Source organism: Triticum urartu, chromosome 3A, assembly GCF_056163025.1.
Source record: "Triticum urartu cultivar PI428250 chromosome 3A, HENAU_Tu73, whole genome shotgun sequence".
Lineage (NCBI taxonomy): Eukaryota > Viridiplantae > Streptophyta > Magnoliopsida > Poales > Poaceae > Triticum > Triticum urartu.
The window spans coordinates 422883929-422898960 of NC_141875.1; the positions used below are offsets into that span (position 1 = coordinate 422883929).

The 15032-nt window shown below is 46.6% G+C and overlaps 1 protein-coding gene across 1 annotated transcript; it reads left to right on the forward strand.

Moving 5' to 3' along the window:
- The first annotated feature begins 9993 nt into the window (after window positions 1-9993).
- Window positions 9994-10948, forward strand: LOC125548414 (late embryogenesis abundant protein Lea14-A-like). The gene is made up of 2 exons (XM_048712014.2): window positions 9994-10487; window positions 10583-10948. Exons 1-2 carry the CDS (start codon window positions 10189-10191, stop codon window positions 10830-10832), a joined length of 549 nt encoding a protein of 182 aa, XP_048567971.2. The 5' UTR covers window positions 9994-10188; the 3' UTR covers window positions 10833-10948.
- Window positions 10949-15032: the final 4084 nt, after the last annotated feature.

Sequence of the window (15032 nt, forward strand, 5' to 3'; positions counted from 1 at the left end):
CATTCTTCGTAGACGTCGTCGACGGGACGGTAGCGTAGGAGCTCGTTTGCCGCGATGAGTGCAGCTCGAGCCTCCATGGGTGCGCGGAGCGCGCGGGATGAAGAACCAGCTGGGGTGAGCGAGGGAGTAGCGGTGCGGCCGTCTTGCCGCACGGACGGATGCTGAGACGATGCTTGCTGCTCGTCCCCAGCCGGGCCGGTGGCAGCGTTGACGGCAGGTGACGGGGAACGGCGAGGACGCCCGCCGACAGGAGCCATCTGGGCGACGTGGGAAGCGAGAGCGGCCCGGCGCTCGGCGCGGGCCCGACGAGCGTCAGACATGGGTGCGATGGTCGGAGGAGAACGGGGTGGTGGAAGATGAATTCCGGCGCACCCCTACCTGGCGCGCCAAATGTCGGATTTCGGGTTCCGGCAGACCCTTGAGGTTCGAACACTGGGGTGCGCGCGGAGATTTCACCTCCTACCTACCTGCACCCCTCCGCCTCGCTAAGATCTAAGCTATGGAAAGAACAACACAAGAGACACAGGGTTTATACTGGTTCAGGCCACCGTTGCGGTGTAATACCCTACTCCAGTGTGTGGTGTGGTGGATTGCCTCTTGGGCTGACAATGAGGAAGAATACAAGGAAGAACAGCCTCGCGAGGGTCTGTTCTTGGCTGGGGCGATGAACTGCTGGGAGGAGTTCAGTCACCCTTCTCTCTCTCTCTCTCTCTCTCTCTCTCTGATTCTCATCCCCCTAAAACTTTCTCTCCTTCTTCCCCCCATTGCCCTGTGGGGGGCTAGTCCTATTTATAGAGGCGCTGGTCCTCTTCCCAAATATCAAGCGGGAAGGGAGCCAACAATGGCGGGCTAATTTTAAGGGGGACAGCTAGTACCAGCTATCCTGACAAAAGTAGTCTTCGCCTGCACAAAGCTCTGGTGGTGACGCCGTCTTGGGCTCCACGATGACCTCCATCTTGCAGTCCTCCTGGTCCTGGTCTTGTTGCACCGAAATGGCAACCTTTGCCTGATGCCTTGGTACTCCGCGGCTGCGCTTGCCCCCTTTGCACCAAAGAGGAAAGGAGGAAACTGCGCGGGCTGGCGCCCGCCTGGCGCCCTTGGTCGTCATGGCTTGCGTCACGGGCACCTCATGAGGTACCCCGCCTTGATCTCTCCGCCTCCTCGCGAGCCAGCCTGGTGAGGCCGTGCCTGAGGAAGCTCCGCATCGTCCGCCCCGCGAGGCTTGGCCCCTCGCGAGGGTCTTGGGTCTGCGTTGGTGAAGATGGGCCGTGCTGGGCCCCCCTTTGAGCCACGCCGCAGGCCGCAGGCAGGCAAGTCTGGGGACCCCCATTCCCAGAACGCCGACACTTTTTGAAGGTTGAGGTAAATGATTTCCGAAGGTTTCTTGGTTATGTGTTGAAGGATGGATACAGCTGGATGTAGGATTTGCTAGTTTTTGGTGAGATATTATGCTTCCCCTGTATGCCCAACACCTGATTGCATAACCGGAAAGTTTCGGGAGTTTATAAGTGGGAGTTCAAGTAGCTCTTAGGATATGTTTCCGTCATATGCATGATATGAGATTGGGGTTCGACGTCTAGTAGTCCGCCTATCCAAGGTTGGTTTTACAGTGGTCTCGTTGTGTCTTAAAGAATCCTTGGCTATGCTGACTCGGGGACGCTTCGTATGTCATGTGCACTGCCTTGTACATGATGGTGTTGTACGATCGAGCCGTGTGGGCCCCACCATGAAAACTTCGGACGAAATCTCTATCATATGTTTGTTCCGGCTTATTCTGCAAGCCAATCCTTTGTTTTGTTTTGAGTTGTGGTATTCGAGTTGCTTCGAAGTCAAGTGTTGATTCCATACCTTTCCTAAGTGGTGTTCTCATATTCCCATGTGAATACTAATCCTTCTCGATCATCGAGTTTGTCATTTCAATTTATTTTTCAACCGGCGTGTTTCTCTTCAAGTGGATCCGATCATTTTCAACATCTGCAAGTTCAACTCTAAGTATTCTCATCGGTGTTTGTTTCACCCGTCCCAAGTTGTCTTTGTTTTTCCCATCCTCCCACCCTTTTCTTCGAGGACTCGGATTTCTTAATCAAGTATCCTTTTATTGATGGGAAGTCTCTCCATTCAGTTCCGTCAATGTTCTTATCCGGTGATTCTCAGGAAGATTCTAACGGAGCTTCAAGTTGTCATTCTCCGTTCCTTTTCTTTTCCGGTGGATTCAAATCAAGCTTTTGGTCTTGATCATATCCCTTTTCCTCATTTCTAATGCTTTCTCATGCCAGTGCACCTCGTAATCATCCACTTCTCGCTATTCAATTGTTCCGGAGTGCTCAAGATATCTCAAAGATTCGTGTTTCCACTCTGCTTTCGTTCAAGCTCTTTTGAGGATGTTATCTCATTCAAGTCATTTAATTCAACCGATGCAATCTCTCTTTTCAAGCAATCGGTTCAACGGTGTTTCTTTTAAGTGGGCCCTAACCCACAGGTTCTTTTCCCAGGATCTTACCTGACTCTTCTTATTTTTTCCGGAGTTATTCTCAAATTCTTTTCAAAGTTTGACGTAAGAATGAATTATCATCAGTCATTTGTATTTCTCCAAGATCTTTCAAATTCTTTTCATCGTTGGCTCAACCTTTCCATTCTTCATTCCGGAGTGCCTCAACAATTCATGACGGTGTTTCTCGTTGTCATTCTCGAATCTTGAAGACCGAAGAAGAGTTTTTCTCGGCAATCTTGCTCCTTTCTCTCAGAGATGTGTGGTTCTAGCTTGATGCCATCCTCTTATAATTGTTTTCCATTGTGAGAATTCTTTTCATCCATCCGGAGCATTTCAGGAGTCTTTTCAGTTTGATTCTCCGGAGGCCATCATATCAGAATTATTCATTTCCAGCTTTCAACTCTCGTTATCCAAATCTTATCGGTGCATCGTTCAAGTGTTCTCTAATCAGTTCATGATATCTTTGTTCCCTTGTATCTAAATTCCAACAAGTATCTTCATTCATTTTTCCAAATTCTTCCCGATGAATTGTGCCTTTGATACTTTCATTTTCAATTCTTACGGTGGTTTGCTCAAGATTCTCTTCCATGGTTATCATATTAATTCATTCGTTGTTTCAATCCTACCGGTGGTTCGTTGAAGAGTTTCCCAAGCTTGCGCTATATCTCTCTTAATTCTTTCAACGACAATAAGTAGTATGCCAAATCCGTTGCTTGCCATCAATCTAAACTGGTGAAGGATACGCATAATGTAATTCTTATTCTTGCTTCATCGAGTAAATTCAATTCCTTCTTTCCGGGGTGGTTCATCATATCACATTCTCGGCTCGAGATTCTTTATCTTTTCTTTTCCAAGAATTCCAAGCTCTCTCAATTATATCACCATGGAGATTCACCTAAATCATTGCAAGGATTCACCTTGTGTTTTCAACTCTCTTTCCTTTCATTTGATCATCCTTTTATTACCGGAGTTCTTCATGGAGGTTCTACATGATGGTTCAGCAAGGATTTAATTCCTTTTCGAAGTGTTCATCGAGATTCTTTTCAGAGGAGTTCAAGCATTCTTCATCTTGCATTCCGAAGTGAAATTCCTTCTACCTTATCTTTTCAGGTGGTGTTATGTCTTTCCTGACAATTTTTCCTTCATGTTTCATGATTCAACAGTTGTCAAGAATGAGATATTTTAAATCCATCAATCTCTTCGTTGGAGTTATCTTGTGTCATGGTTCACCTAAAGCTTTCCATTGGGAATGTTGCTATTTATGGTGTTTATCGATGATCCAAGTTTCCTCCTATTCTTGCGATGAAAGATGTTTTCATCTCTTCGTCGCTCTCAAGCAAGCAATTGTTTTTCGTTTGTGGCAGGTTTTCACCTCAAGTTTTGAGATGTTTTCCATAAGCTCACATCAAGGTTATTCTTTTCGTTGTTGATTTCCCAACAACTCCGTTCAATCATTCTTTTTAAGGATGCTCTCTCAAATTCATTTGAGGTAGAACATGTTGTTCTCTTCTCCGTTCTTTTCATTGCATTCTTTCATTCATTCCGGAGGCATTGTATTGCTGCTATATTCACCCATCATCTCGTTTTGTCAAAGATCATGTTTTTTCGTGCTTATCCATTTAATCGGAGTGTCATGCCCTCTTTTCAAGTTCTCCCATCTTATGAAGTTCTACCTCCCTTCTCAACCGGAGTCCTGTCTGAAATCGTTCTTACCCATTGTGCCATTCTTTCAATAGTTCTGGAGGTAGTGTGTTGCTGTTTTCATCAAGCATCTTCTCATCTTGTCAAGTTCATGATTCTAATTCCTTCAATTTACAATCGGAGTGCTGCCCAAATTATATCATTCTTATTCCTTCTATATCTTGTTTTTAACCAGAGTGTTGTGTCATCTCTTCAAGTTCTTTTCATCTTATCAAGTTTCATATCAATTTTCTACCGGAGTGCTATCCGAATTTGTTCTTCCTTGTTCCTCTTTTTATAACAGAGTGTTTTCGACTTAGTTCATCTTCGTTGTGTTCTTTCTTTCAATTTGTTCAATCTCTCAAGGTTCGTGGTTTCACTCGTTTGTCAAAGAAGCAACTTAGTTTTACCTTTTCTCTTCCTCTTCCGTTTTCCCTCCGGTGCCATCCTAGATCTCGGGACGAGATCCTCTCGTAGTGGTGGAGTGTTGTAACGCCCCGAGACCGATGCGCCAGGTGTCTCCCAGTTATTCGCCATCGTTGCCATGTCATTCGCTTGCGTGTTGCATCTTGTCATGTCATCATGTGCATTGCATCATCATGTTTTCAAAACTTGCATCCGTCCGGGTCTCCTCGTTCTCTCCGTTGTCCGTTCTGAGCTCAACCACACTTGCACGCGCCTGCGGCACGTCCGAAATATTTTTTTAAGTGGTCGGAAAATGTTCTCGGAATGGGATGAAAGTTGGCGTGCGGTGTTGTTTTGTTGTCAGTAGACCGCCTGCCAAGTTTCATCGCATTCGGAGTTCGGTTGGTGCCCCAATGGATAGCTATAGCGGCAATATAGCCGGTCTAACGTCGGATGTTTTCGGTCTCCGGAAACCTTGCCGGGCTGCATTTCCGTCTCTCTCTTCTCAGCCTGAGACCTCTCCTACACAGCCTAGGCCCAGCCAACCCCCTCTTTGCACAATGCATCGACCCCTCGAGCGTGTCCGAAACTTACCCGAACCCGACCCGGACAGTCGTCACCGTTGGATCCGGATCATCCCCAAACATCTATAAAGTATCATCGTTTTCTCGTTGGAGTCTCCTAACCTATTTTTCTCGGACCGTCCGATTACGATCGGAGGGACCTAACCGCCCTAAAATGATTTGTTTTGCTATATATAGACCTCCTTGTCTATTTTTAGACCAAACCCTAAATTATAGGAGTTTTGTCCCCTCTAGCCGCCACCACCTACAGCCTTCCCCCTCCTCGGATCTGCTGCCATTTTCCCCTTGTTTTCAGCGCCACCGAATCAACCTGCAGCCCGTTTCTCTCCCGATCTGGCCCTCGGTCCACTTGGCCCTCTCCCGCCGTCTCTCCATCAACTGGACGTCGCCGCCGGCGACCAACACCCCCAGGCCGGCCTCGTCTCCCTTCTCGTCAGTCGTCTCCTCCCGTTTTCTCCTTTCCCGTGCTCACCTCGCTCTCCCGTCGTCGTCTGCCTGCAGGGAACGAGGAGCACGGCGCCCGACGCCATGACTGATCCCCTCACCGAGCTCCGTCAAGTCCACCGCCCGCTGCCGTCTTCCCGGCGAACCACGTCGACCCGCCGCTTCCCGTGCCTGCTGGCGCCCCGCCTGCTCCTCTGCTGCTGCCGTTTTTGTGCTCTGTCGGAGACGGCGAGCCCCGCCTCATCTACACGCCGTTCTGCCGCGGACTGCCCTCAGAACGGAGCTCCACCGCCACCGAGCCTCGGATCCGGCCAGTTCCTGCACGCCCTCGCCCGCGCAAGACCCTTGCCGTGCCCCTCCGTCGTCTCTTCCTCGCTGCCGCACTCCTATTCCAGCGCCGCTCCTCTGGTTCCGTTCGAGCAGCGACGAGCAGGAGTGCCCGCGTTGACCGCGCCGCCAGCGTGCTGGGCCACCGCTCGCCTTCATCCGCATCAGCCCACTAGCGCCAAGGCCCGGCTCCCTGAAGCCCAATGTGAGGAAGCCCACCTCCTGTTAGCTCCTGTGCAGCCCAGTTCGGGCCAGTTTCGGCCTGACTCATGTTTTTTTTCCCGAGGAGTGATTTATCTATTTATCCAGTGTTTTACAGATTTGCAGAAAAGACCCTCATGTTCATACATTTAATATCTCACAAACCATGCATCATTTGCAAATAGCTTATATATGTAAAATGCTTAGTTTTTCATCTAGTTTCATAATATGTCACTTTCATGCATGTTTAAAATGTTTAAACTGTTGTTTGCATATATTTTGCCATATTGCCATGCTAAACGGTTTATTTCATAACTAAATAACCGTAGCTCCAAACCTAACAAACTTTATATGTAAATGGGGTAGAAAAATGCCTAGTTTAACATGGTGGTTTTACTTTGCATGCTTAACAACTCTAAAATATGCTTTAGGGCAGAACAGTACCAAACCTAAAATATTGCACATGAGGAGTTTCCGGACTTGTTGTTTGTTGTTCCGGCCTCATTTAAACTTGCCCAGATAGTTAGTTTATGTATGCTTCACCTCTTGCCATGCTAACCAACATTTAATATTGTTGAGTACCTAAACAAGAGAGAACTAAATAAGTCATGTGGTGTTTTCTTCAATATGCAACTCCGTTGCATATTGAGCTCCACTTAATTTGTAGTGTTATTTGTTGCACTTTGCCATGCCATGCTTCATTAAAACGGACATGCATCATAATTGTTTGTGCATCATGCCATGTTTATGTGGTGGTTGTTTACTATGTTGTTTTCTTCTTTCCGGTGTTGCTTCTTCGGGTTGGTTTCGATAACGTCGTGTTGTGAGGATCCGTTTGACTTCTTCATGGACTCGTTCTTCTTCCTTGCGGGATCTCAGGCAAGATGACCATACCCTCGAAATCACTTCTATCTTTGCTTGCTAGTTGCTCGATCTATTGCTATGTCGCGATACCTACCACTTGCTTTATCATGCCTCCCATATTGCCATGTCAAGCCTCTAACCCACCTTGTCCTAGCAAACCATTGTTTGGCTATGTTACCGCTTTGCTCAACCCCTCTTATAGCGTTGCTAGTTGCAGGTGAGCTTGGAGTTTGTTCCATGTTGGAGCATGGTTTTGTTGGGTTATCACAATATCTCTTATTTAATTAATGCATCTATACACTTGGTAAAGGGTGGAAGGCTCGACCTTACGCCTGGTGTTTTGTTCCACTCTTGCCGCCCTAGTTTCCGTCATACCGGTGTTATGTTCCTTGATTTTGCGTTCTTTACGCGGTTGGGTTATAATGGGAACCCCTTGACAATTCGCCTTCAATAAAACTCCTCCAGCAAGGCCCAACCTTAGTTTTACCGTTTGCCACCTAGCCTTTTCTTTTCCCTTGGGTTTCCGGAGCCCGAGGGTCATCTTTATTTTTACCCCCCCCCCCCGGGCCAGTGCTCCTCCGAGTGTTGGTCCAACCTGTCAGCCGCCGGTGGCCACCAGGGGCAACTCTGGGTTGGCCTACCGGAAGTTTGGACAATCCGGTGTGCCCTGAGAACGAGATATCTGCAGCTCCTATCGGGATTTGTCGGCACATTCGGGTGGCTTTGCTGGTCTTATTTTACCATTGTCGAAATGTCTTGTAAACGGGATTCCGAGTCTGATCGGGTCTTTCTGGGAGAAGGAATATCCTTCGTTGACCGTGAGAGCTTGTGATGGGCTAAGTTGGGACACCCCTGCAGGGTTTTTGAACTTTCGAAAGCTGTGCCCGCGGTTATGGGCAGATGGGAATTTGTTAATGTCTGGTTGTAGAGAACTTGAAACTTAACTTAATTAAAATGCATCAACTGCGTGTGTAGCCGTGATGGTCTCTTTCCGGTGGAGTCCGGGAAGTGAACACGGTGTTGGAGTTATGCTTGAACGTAAGTAGTTTCAGGATCACTTCTAGTTCACAACCGTGCTTTGCTTTCTCTTCTCGCCCTCATTTGCATAAGTTAGCCACCATATCTGCTAGTGCTTGCTGCAGCTCCACCCCACTACTTGTTCCTACCCATAAGCTTAAATAGTCTTGATCGCGAGGGTGTGAGATTGCTGAGTCCCCGTGACTCACAGATTACTTCCAAAACCAGTTTGCAGGTGCCGATGATACCGTGCAGGTGACGCAACCGAGCTCAATGAGGAGCTAGATGAAGATCGTGTTCGTTATGTTGTTCCATTTCCAGTTGATCAGTAGTGGAGCCCAGTCGGGGTGATCGGCGATCTAGCATTAGGGGTAGTCTTCTTTTATTTTGGTTCCGTAGTCGGACCTTGTTTGTATCTGGTTGATGTAATGTTATATTCATGTTTTGTGTGAAGTGGAGATTGTAAGACAACTTTGTACCTCTTTCTTATTCAGTACATGGGATGTGTAAAGATTACCCCTCTTGCGACATGCCTACAATGCGGTTATGCCTCTAAGTCGTGCTCCGACACGTGGGAGATATAGCCGCATCGTGAGTGTTATAGGCCAAGTGCCTCAAATGTCTGGACTGACCCACACCCCACGTATCCAACCCAAATATAGGGCGGATATGAGGCGGTTGACAAGCCAGGCCCATCATCGACCCCGCGGCTGTCCCACAAAAAATTCCGAACGGCTCATCGCTCCCAACCCTAGCTCACTTACACTATCCTCTCTCGCTCCGTCCTCTCCTCTCCCCACATCGATTTTGATCGAATCCGGCGCAATGTCGAGCTCTAGCAGCCGCTCCGACTCCGAGCTAGATCCTGACTTTGAGCTGACCCTCCGCATTATCTTGGAGCGGCCTAAGGTGGAGACCGGGGGCAGCTCCGGATCTGCAGTGTCGTCACAGACTCAGCTCCCCCGCCGGCGCAGTGCGGACGCCAGCGCTGGCCCCTCCAGGCCCGTGCAATCCGAGCCTCCCCTACGCCGTCCCCTGCCTGCACCGGTTGCTGGTCCCCCACGTGGGCAGCGGGGGATGCTTGTGCTTGCCCTGCCGGCCCGGACGTGCAAAACGGAACTAGAGGCGTGTGTCGGCCGCCACGAGAGGCGGCGGGAAGGACAAGGACGCGCGTCGCCTCGATTGGGTCTACCGCCGGTCGCTTACGACCGCGAAGACGGGCACGCGGCGACTCCGCCGAAAGAATGCCAAGGCGCTCCAGATTGTCATTGAGCAATCCGAGTGTGAGGCGGCAGAGGCGGCCCGGCTTGCGAAGCTCAAGACGCAGCATGACAAGGCCGTCTGGCGGTTGAAAGTGCTAATCATCCTCTCCGGCACCCCCGACGACGAAGATGACCATGGCTCCTCGTCCGACGACTCGGACCATCCTCCACCAGCCGCCGGCGCCTACAGCTACGCCGGTGATAGGAAGGGTAAAGGGCCAGCAAGGAAGTGGTGAAGCTCCGCCGTCTCCGCCGTCTCCGTCGCCGTCTACGTCGCCGTCTTCGTCATTTATGTGAATTATGTGAAATTTGGCGATCTTTTTGAGATCCGTTGGTGATCTTTTGATGATCTGAATGTGTATTTCTACATCCGATTTTTATGTATATTTGATGATTTACGTTGTTTATTTCTATTTTGCATGATTAATATGAATATAGGATACCGGATATAAGATACACGGACAGAATTTGAAAAGCGCCCGGTTAGTGTTCGGAAGCCGGATGCGTCCGTGTATGTTTGAGGGCTCGGATTTGGAGCGGCTGTAGATGGTGTAACAATCAGATCATTCGAAACACTCGATGGACCGATCTATCGATCCCCAGTGGAGTTAGACAAATCGAACGCATTGCACATGGTACCACTCTGAAGTCGGCGTTGCACGCTTCATTGCACGTGGGACCGTGGCGCCCCATGCACACACATGTCGGTGAGTCACCTCGGCCGGCGCGGACGCCATCCGCGTTCTCGGCATCGCATGACAAAGCGCAGGCGCAAACGCGCGCGGCTTCCTCGGTTCCTCTCCGCGCCGCTCATTCCCCTCTCCGTCCGTCCACCTGCAAGCCTCCGGGACGCGCCGCGCCGCGCGTGGGACGTACGAACCGGCCGTTGATTCCATCCAGCCACCAAGCAAGCATGGGCACGGGAGAGGACGACGACGCGACGACGGCAGAACAAGGCGGAGAGGATGATGAGCAGACGCGGGACGCAGGAGGAGGAGGAGGGGTGATGGCGAGCCTGGTGGGCAAGGCCAAGGGGTTCGTGACGGAGAAGATCGCGCAGATGCCCAAACCCGAGGCTTCGCTAGAGCGGGTCTCGTTCAAGAGCATAAGCCGCGAGGGCGTGGCGCTCCACAGCCACGTCGACGTCAGCAACCCCTACTCGCACCGCATCCCCATCTGCGAGCTCACCTACACGTTCAAGAGCGACGGAAAGTTCGTACGCTCCATCATCTTGCATGGTCATCGATCAATCATCTTTGGGCATATGCACACAGCCTTATATGTCATGGTTTCTCGCGTGATTCTAGCGTCATAGCATCAGGCACGATGCCTGACCCCGGGTGGATCGGCGCCAGCGGCACCACCAAGCTGGAGCTGCCGGTGAATGTGCCCTACGACTTCGTCATGTCACTGATGAAAGATCTGAGCGGGGACTGGGACATCGACTACGTGTTGGAGGTCGGGATCACCATCGACCTCCCCGTCGTCGGCACCTTCACCATCCCGGTCAGCACCGAGGGGGAGATGAAGCTCCCCACGTTTCGGGATTTGTTCTGAACTATTTAGCTGCACGCTTTTTTGCCCGACCTTACCTTCATGTGGGTGCAAAGGGGTATTATTTCTTGTTTGATCCGTGGATGCCTGTTGAAATTAGATTTGTGCTGCAACTGCAACTCTCGCATTCTTTTCTGCATTCTCTGAACATATGCATTAACGTTACTTCCTGCAACAATCTAGTAATTTTTTTTAGGAGTCGGGCCCAGCCATCTAGTTGCAAAATTTTCCCTGTAAAAAAAATCTAGTTGCAAAATCTCCGACGCACAAGCATAAATGGCCAGCCCATCAAGCGTGCGCTCGTTCCTAGCTTTTCACTTGGGATGGGTTGACAACGCGTCACTTGGCGCTCAGTCACCGTCATGTGTTGCATAGTAGGCGTTTCCTTTGAATTTTTTATTTATTTTTTCGTACGTGTTTTTGGTTTTTTAAATGATTTTTTTGATTTTTCCGGCTTTTGGTTTTTCACCAGTCTTTCTTAGCTTTTGGACCAATTTTTTAACAAAAACATTTTTACGCGAAAAAACACGTTTTTCCGCGAGAGAGATGATTTTGCTTCCGCGACAAGCACGGCCATACCTCTCGGAAACGAAAAAAATGCATTTTTTTTCTTCCACAAGAGGCATAGTTTTGCTTCCGCGAGAGGCACTGCCGTGCCTCTCGGAAAGGAAAAATATTTTCATTCATAAGAGACAGCGTTTTGCTTCCGCAAGAGGTATGGTCGTGCCTTTCGGAAACGGAAAAAACGTGTTTTTTCGTCAGAGGCATGGTTTTGCTTCCGCGAGAGGCATGTTTTTGCTTGCACGAGAGGCACGACCATGCCTCTCGGAAACGGCTTTCAAAAAGGGAAAAAAGTGCTTCCGGTCTGGTTTTTTCGTCTGGTTCTCTTTGAAATAAAAAGTTCGTCAAAACTTATCAATGTGGAATCTAGATTTGAAAATCTCGGCCCGATGAATCCAAGGATGAAAACGGTTCGAGATTTGGACACACTATTTAAGAGATAAATCGTTTTGAATAAACGGTGTATGAAAAAAGAGAAAACTCCAAGGTTGCAAAAATGGCGCACATGCAGCGCGTCACTTGTCACAACTTGGGGAGGTGGAAGTGATCTTTGAAAGAAGTATTCCTCAATTAGTGATTCCACCGATGGCTCGCCTAGGCGCACCAGTTCGTCTAGTTCAATGGTCCATGATTGGCCAATTGACCTGTCAATGGTTGAATTAGAAAAAACAAAAAAACTTTCGCAAACTCAACAAAAGTAAATAAAATCCTGATTTTGAACATATGCATGACATATGCAGGCGCAAAGTCTTTGTATTTTTTCTGCATTTTCTAAACATATGTTTTTTGAAAAACACGTGTAATTTTATTCATACTCATAACAAGGCGCTAATTTAGAACTAAAATCCAAGAAAATACAAAGTAATTTTTATGGCTAAGAATTACAATGAAATCTCTTGAAAACACCTTTTCATGGTATTAATCTTTGCTAGAAAAAATACTCCAAAAATTTTGGTAAAGCGGCCGCAATTCAATTGGAGCAATGATGTTGTCACTCTTTCACCCACACAAACATTATCAATAATGGTTTTTAAAACCGACTTGAGTCGCCCAACCAAAAAAATGTGAAGCCTTGATCGATGAACGTACTTAACCCGGGATGATCCCCTAGAAGTGTAGACCATCAGATCACAATATCTTTATCATGATATCGATGAAAGATTTCAGTTTCACAAAAAATCAAACCAACAAAAAAAGTTTGACACACCAACATAAACTCGTTAGATCTGAATAGTCGGATCTGTGATGGCATGAAACTTTCTAATCTTATGGCATCACCAAAAGAGCGAGAATAAATTTATTCTCATAAAAAACGATCACTAGATAATGACGAAAAACATAAAACTCTTGAAGGTGCGAGGCTCCCCCACCTCTCAGCGTTAAGATAGTAGCCAGAGACCAGGGGACAAAAAATTCCCTGGCGGCGGCTGCTACGATCTCCTATTCCGTGAAAGCGCCAAACGTGCAGCCCACATACCATTTTGGGCTGACCGTGTGCATGGTGGGATGCCCGTGATTCTATTTCGATGTTTCTTTTCTGTTTCCATCCTTTTCTTCTTTAAAATAATTCGTGATTTCAAAACAGTTCTAGATTTTCAAAAAATGTGAATTTTGAAAAACAGATGTTCAATCAATCGTAAAATGTTCATGAATTCGAAAATAGTTTGGGAAATCATAAAATGTTCATGAATACAGAAAACGTACATGGTTTGAAAATATATCCAAATATTCAAAACACGTTAAAGATAGTTAAAAGAAAGTATAGGAAATAAAAAAAGTTCAGCATTTTAAAAAAGGTTGCATATTTAAATACTCTTCATTAATTTTAACAAATATTTGCAAATTCAGAAAATGTTCAAGAAATTCAAAAAATGTTTGTAAATTTCAAAAATTGACACCAAATTTCAAACAAAATCATCGATAAGAAATGTTCGTTGAGTAAAAAAATGTTCATTAACTCCAAAAATGCTCGTAAAAAAACTGAATTTCAAAAATTGTACCCAAATTTCAAAAAACAAATCTTCCATACAAAAAGTGTTTCACTGATTCAAAAAAAAGTTCCCGAGTTTGTTTTTTTTCACAATTTCAGAAAATGTTCCCGGATTCAGAAAATGTTCAGAGTTTGATTTTTTTTCACAATTTTAGAAAATGTTCCCGAATTTAAAAATTGTTGATGAATTTGAAAATGTTCACGATTTTAAAAAATGTTCGTGGTATAAAAAATGTTCATAATTTTTAAAAGTTGACAATTTTGAAAAGTGTTTATGAATTAAAATTTAGAAGGGTGTTTTCAAAATAAAGAAAATAAAAAAGAACATAAAAAAAGGAAATCAAGAAAGCAAAAATGAAAAAATGAAAATAGAAAAAAGGAAAGAATGTAAATGGAAAAAACACAAGAAAAAATAGTTTGGGAAGGTTCTAGAACCTTCCTAAAACAGGAAATGAACTAGTTGGGCTAGCTTATGTGCAAGTAGCGGGGAGTGGGGGAGCGCGTTTGGTCGCTATTTGGCGACCTACGCGCCAAATAGGATCTGCCATGTGTCGCCAAATAAGATCCGCGGAGGTTTACGATCACTGTTGGTTCTACTTCAAGGATCACCACCAAATAGGTTCCGCCATGCGTTGCCAAATAGGATCGGCCATGCTTCGCGAAATAGGATCGTTGAAGTGGTTGTGTAGAGGTTTACAAGGATCCCGATGCTAAGATGAAAGACATTGAACGTGGCAGAAAACACAACTAGGTAGAGAACGGTCTTACATTTGCAGTTGAAGATCTTTCAGTAGCTCTTGTACAAGCGGTTGCTACGAGTTCCATTGGAGGGAATAAGCTGCTACTGCTACCCCCACCTACGGTTCCTCCCAACCCGAGCTCAAAGCAAGATCCAAAAAGGGCGAAAATAACCACGGGGAATGCTAAGCGTCCTGCACATAAGGGTGTTGCACTTAACAAGAATTCAGATGCAAAAAATGGTGTCTTATACTTTGGAGGTCACCGGGCATAATGAGTATCATCGTTTGGAATTGTCGTGGTGCGAGAAAAGCCACGATAATTCGAGAGCTTCGCAATTTTGTGAGTAGATTTGCCCCTAGCGTGCTTTGTATTATTGAAACTAAAATTGAGAGGGCAAGGATTGAAGGTTTAGTGAGTATGCAAGGGTATGATCATGGTTATGCATTAGTAGTAATGGTAGACGTGGTGGCTTAGGAGTTTTTTTGGAATAAATCAATAATCTTGAATTTTTGGGTTACTCAATGTATCATGTAGATTGCACAATCAAGGAGACCGAGGAAGACCCATGGAGGCTTACGTGTGTTTATGGTGAAGCTCAGACCCACTTACGACATCAAACCTAAGACATGGTGAAAGACATATGCAGTTCGAGTGATCTCCCTTGGCTCTCTACAGGGGATTTTAATGAAGTTTTATGTCCGAAAGAACATGAGGGGGTAGGAGAATGTAGCATTGCTCAAATCCATGGTTTCAGATACATGGTTGATATTTGCATGTTAACGGGCATTGGCTTCAAGGGGAGATTCTTGAAATTTGAGAAAAAAAATTCTGAAGGCACTTTACTAGGGTTCGTCTAGACCGTTTGTTGGGATCTGCTCGATGGAGCTCGATGTCCATTTTGCATCGCTCCA